Source organism: Stegastes partitus, unplaced genomic scaffold, assembly GCF_000690725.1.
Source record: "Stegastes partitus isolate 25-593 unplaced genomic scaffold, Stegastes_partitus-1.0.2 Scaffold675, whole genome shotgun sequence".
NCBI classification, from domain to species: Eukaryota; Metazoa; Chordata; class Actinopteri; family Pomacentridae; genus Stegastes; species Stegastes partitus.
This window is the reverse complement of record NW_007578406.1, coordinates 282384-288215: the sequence shown is the minus strand read 5'-3', so window position 1 is coordinate 288215 and position 5832 is coordinate 282384. Positions and strand designations below refer to the sequence as shown.

General features: G+C 41.3%; 1 protein-coding gene across 1 annotated transcript in view; it reads right to left on the bottom strand.

Moving 5' to 3' along the window:
* Positions 1 to 5832, bottom strand: part of LOC103363633 (protein tyrosine phosphatase receptor type U) — a 198886-nt gene that overhangs the window by 74700 nt on the left and 118354 nt on the right. Inside the window, exon 4 of the mRNA XM_008290464.1 lies at positions 5384 to 5465. Coding sequence (XP_008288686.1) covers positions 5384 to 5465 — 82 coding nt within the window. The remainder of the gene's footprint in view (positions 1 to 5383; positions 5466 to 5832) is intronic.

Here is a 5832-nt window from a genome sequence, read left to right as displayed (position 1 = left end):
ACACAGTGATGAAAGTGGCACATCTGGAGCAGAGCATCGCTGTCTAAATATATTAAACACACAGATGTGAAGTGTAATTTATTCAGAGCATGTACAATAACTACACACCAAGGCCTAGATGCAGCCTCACAAACATGTGTGTGTGTGTGTGTGTGTGTGTGCTGCCGTCCTTTTTTCTAAACCAGACACTGAAGTTTTCAAACGTCTCTTTTAAATATCTCCACTTGTTTTCCCCAAGACACTTTATGGGACCTCATTCTGCTTTGTTTCAACTCTTAGAAAATAAAATATACACACACACACACACACACGCACACACACACACACACACACACACATATGGAATAATTTCCCTTCCACTAGATGAAGTTTATTCTCCGTTCATAACAGGCATTTTTGTGAAGATTACACCCACAGAACTACACAAATATGCAGTTTGTTAATAAAAACAAATAAAAACATTGTTTTTCAGCAAAAGTAAGTTTTGTCACAGTCGAATAAAACTCGATGGATCCTTGTTTTGTGATACATGAAGATCAATACATGAAGATCAATACATGAAGATCAATACATGAAGATCAAGGTGTGTTCTGCTCTAATAACACAGTTCTAGTTAAATACAACATGTTCAGAGGCTAAAATGCACAGCAGCTCTAATTTTACCAAATGACTCTGCTGCTGTTTGCATGCTTAAACAAAGACTTACATAACCCATGTGACTGCCTTTGAAATGCATTGTGCTGTCAAATGACCTTCCCTAAGTCACACCAGCCTCTGCTGATGATAAGAAAGTCATATTACATGTGTTTACTGTAACGCCTACGTCACCATACTGTAGTCTGGATCGTGGTGCTACGTCCACATGGTCACAAACTACAGTCATCGACTGCATCTTCAGCTCATGTAACGCCAATGTTTTTCTAACAAAGTTGTGGATGTGCTGCTTTCTTCTGACCACATTTATTAAACATTTTGTTGTCAAGATGTTTATTTCAACAAAAGCTGAGTTTCCATCCACCTGTATTTCTGCTACGTTTGTACACTGCACATTGAAGATCCTGCGTAGGTGTGTTAGAAATAAAAATATTGATAGAACTGTTGCTCAGCTGAGGTGGGAAAGTTAAACCCTGTTTATCACAACCAGCAAATAAAAAAAATAATTTAAAAAAATGACAGAATTAGTGGATAGTGGATCGGTGGGTAGCACCGTTGCCTCGCAGCTAGAAGGTCGCCGGTGAGGACACCCGGGATGGTTCTACATGTTGTGCCGTGGGTTCTCTTCCTCCCACAGTCCAGAAACATGCTGAGGTTGATTGGTCATTCGAACTGTGAGTGTGCTTGGTTGTCTGTCTCTAAGTGTAGCCCTGTGATAGACTGGTTACCTGTCCAGGTGAACCTGCCTTCCCCCTGATACAGCTGGGATAGGCTCCGCCCCCCATGACCCTAGTGAGGATTAAGGTGTAGAGATGATGGATGGATGGATGGATGGATGGATGTATGGATGGTTCTTGTACTGCACGAAGCCCATTTCTAAAGTTGTATCTCCTTCTAGCCATGGTCGTGCTGTTTCCATAGAAGTGCAGGACTTTACTTTGCAGTGAAAATAAGCCACAGTTAATTAAAATGTTAATAAATGAATGTATTGATGATTGCCTTTTGCTCCACATTTGCTTCTCTGTTACCACCAGTTGTTGTCAAACAGGCTGAGAAAGTGGGAACACATACACTCAGTTTTCAGCTCATGAGGTACATCTACCCAGAACCAAAGCGGTCTAATGAAACAGCTTTATGATCATTTTGGAGGCTGGAGCTTGTGGTGCTGTTGTCTCGTATACGAAGGGATTTTTCTTTCAGGTGGTCAGTCCATTCATACCAGTGACGAAGAGCAAAACACCAGAACCAGCTCACTGCATGATACAGTACGGTTGTCCTACATCTACCAAAAGGCCGAAGCAGCTGTATTAATACGTCTATAAATCCCAGAAACACTACAACATTCATTAAGGGAGGATTTGTGTGACTGTTTTGCACCAGTGCTGGTGATGGATCGCAGAGCTCCTTGAAAGGTCAAAAACTCTCTATCAGAACAAAATCCTTTAAAGGGAAATAAAGCATCTAGTTTAGATTTATTAACATGTTTGTATTCTTGTTTTTGTTTTGGTTTTTTTGACCAACAATAGCAAATACATGTGTGCAGCTAATAAGATGACCAACGGCTCTGTTCACGTTGTTTCAGTGAGCTCTGAAAGTGAATCACTGGCATTCCCAGGAAGCTGACAACGAAGCAGCTAAATGGGATTCAGCCATCATTAATGTGATTATATGTACACGTGCTTTTTCTGTTGTGACGGGTCAGAACATTCTCAGTATGCTGTTAGGAAAACTAAAACGCGTTTTAACAGTCGAACAATTAGGCGGCCATTTAGAAGCAGTACTTGGGACGTTCACTAATGTCTTTCTGGGCTATATGTCAACTTACACATTCATTACTTTAAAGTGTTTGGTCTTTGCTGATTTTAACAAGTGGACTGCAATAATTAAGCATTCTCAGCCCTCAACATCTGCACTGAATTAAAAGTTGGCCCGTAGTATAGATCATTATAAATGTGCACGCCAAGTAGGAGAAAAGTCTAACAGAACATGTGGTACGATGTAGTTTACAGAGATGAGCCCAGACAATAAAGCCTCTGAGAGCTGGAGTGAATCACACTCATCACCTCTTATAGAACAACGTTCTGCTGGGAAATCCATGTGGATGTTACTGGACAGGTACCATCCATACCTTCACATCATGTAGTATGTCAGGAAAAATAAAGATGTAGCGTCCCAATCACAGTGTGTCAGCTGCAGTGTGCCAAAGACGCGAGGATGTCCTCCTACATCCATTCTCATATTGCATGTGCTTCTGTGGCCATTCTGACCCACAATCCTCTGCACAGGGACCATGTGTCAGATATGTCAGAGTGTCTCACTTGAATAAACTTGAGCCACCAAGAGAGCACACACAGATGATTTCCCACCACAGACGGAGACAAAGGCACAATATTATGATCAGCTTGTACGTCCTGACTGTGTGCATGGGCAGTAAAAGGTAGCTGTAGTACGCACTGAAAGTAAAATGACTTAAAAAAGTATGAACATGTGTTCCTAACATCAACCTGCAGAACCTTTCATTAGCTTTATTTAAATAGTCACCATATATGAACAGAACAGTAATATTACTACAAAAGTAGGGTGACCAGATGGTGGACAGTCACCGGTCTGGCCCGGGTAGAGTGGTCTCTGAAAATGTCCCGGATGCTGACACTGGATGGACAGTGTGATGCAGAGCGGATCAGGGTGAAGGCAGAGGACACCTGGACAGGTAACCAGTCTATTGCTAGGCTACACTTAGCTAAAAAAAATCCCACAGATAATTAAAATGTATAAAAAAAGAATGCAGACCTGAAGTAACATAAAGTGGATGTGATTTGGAAGTTTGTTGTGGTGCCAGTCTGGAGGAAATATGAATAAACTTTCAAGTCATCTCTGAAAGACTGATGTTCAAAGCCTCAATTATAGAAGAAGTCATTTGAGGATGAGGCCGTCGCATTAATAGTAACTGAGAAAATGTAATTTAAAATGTAAAAGCCCAGCAGTGTGGATATGTGACCTGTCAAGCCTTAATTAATACCGTTAAACATAAATAGAGGCAAGGTAAATCAGTCTCAGATGCATTCGGCCTGTCTGAGATGTTGGCTCTTTAAATTAGTAATGCGGATCCTTATTTGTGATGCAGGAAAGACGGGTCTGGACTGAAACACGTGTTCAGAATAAAGACATCCAGAGCAAAACAACATAAATGTCAGCGGGAATGCAAACTGAGCAACAGCTGCCTTTGAGCTGAATCTTTGTCTAATAGCTGGACCATTATTCTGGTTACCTGCCGGGACATTTGTGCCAGTTTAGTGTTTATTCACATCTTGGTGTGAGTTTGTGAGTTTTGGTCAGAGTGACTGTTTCTCTTCTTTCTCTACTCCATAGTTCAGAAGTACGCATGCTTGTGTACATTCATGCATTCGCCTGTTCTCGGCTTCTTTCACTTATCAGGACATGAGTGTGTATCAGAGCTTTACACACAACAAACACACTTTAAGATTCTTGTGTTTAGGGTACATTAACATATAGCCTCAGGCGGTAAACATTATGCTGAGTTCATATGAAAAAAAAAAAAGGATGCGATTTTAAATATAGTTATTTTAGTCCGTCTGCTTCCAAGTAAGGATTTAATCATTTATAATATGTGGCCTTCGAGATTTTTTAGTGCTAACAGAAAAAGGATATCTGAATTTCATGAGCTCATGAACACTTAATGAATTATCATATCTTCAAAATGGATCTTGGCAGCAGAGACTGAGATACAGACAGCCTTGGTCTGAACAACAATGTCTGTGTTTGTGAGTTAAAGCAGCTGATAGCTGATGTGTGACTGTTTAAAGCTGCATGAAATGATGGCATTAGCATTAGCATTTCCTGTTTACAATATTACAAACCTGAACAACATCAGCATTTGTTCTGAGTCAGGTTTCTAGCAAATAGCTAAGCTAAAAACCAGGATTAATAAGATCAGAGATTATGAAACTCACAAGAAGCAACCAAACGTGAACACCAGAGCAGCCTTTAAAAGAAAATTAGGCCTGTCTCAATAATGTTCAGGGAAAAGTCTCTGGTACTGATATTGGACCGAGCCAGACTGTCAATGGTTAATAATAGAGGTCAAAAAAAATCAAACATACTTTCTATAATCTGACACTTGGCACCACATCACAGTTGCTCTACAAATATTGTGTAGATCAATTCAACATCTAGCTTTTGTCTGTAGTGTCCAGTGGTGCTAATCATCTTAGTAAAGGTCATGATGGGTCCAACATCGACACACAGGCTATGTACCAAAGAGCTGTGGGGGTGGGACGGTAAATTTAACAGAACATAATGCCCACCAACACACATAAAAGTCCAACTCCCTGATGTCCCAGTGATGCCAAAGAAAGAAGTCCCAGAGGATCAAAGTAGAACAACTCGCTGTCCTTTTTCTGCCTGTAACATCACATTAGCTTTAAAAGCACCCAGCTGGGAGCATAACGATCAGAGGAAAAGGTCAGCTATTCTGCCAGGACAAAAGAGACGCCTCCCGCTGTGTTATTGTCGTTCTGACACTTGGACAGGTACCAGGTATACGTGCTTCAGTCGCCCCCCGTCAGCAGAAGTGCCTCGTAGTCTTCAATCACCTCTGGGAAACTGTTGAGCTTTCCGGCCTGGGCTTCCATTGTTGAGCTGGACCCTTTCCCCGGGCTCAGTAAAGGTCAGCAGGTAGGCTATGAGCATTGCAGAAGTGGGTACTTACAGCAGGGGTAATTGAGCAGCACAATGTCGTCCAAGGCAATGTAACCCTGTCGCTCCTCGGAAACGGTCGCTTCAAAGATGACCTGTGGAGACAATGGATAAATTAAATGACTACAGACCATTACATGTGGAGTGGCAAGTAGCCTGATAGAGTGGGAAATGAAAGGAGCAAAAGGCCAAAGAGCTGTCAAGAACAGAAACGCACACATCCTGAAGTAATGTCCCTGTACGTTTAAAAAGAAACTCTTAATTGTAAAGTTTCATCCTGGCATTAAACTCTAATTGGTAATGTTTTAATTCAGCTGTATGTTACTCCAGCCACTGTTTTTTTTTTTAGTAAAAGGTCATATGGATCATACAGAGGAAACCATCAGAGGAGGAGAACACACCAGCTTCTGTGCAAACATCAGCCTGAACGCTTCTGAACACAAAGCAGCACATGACAGAGGA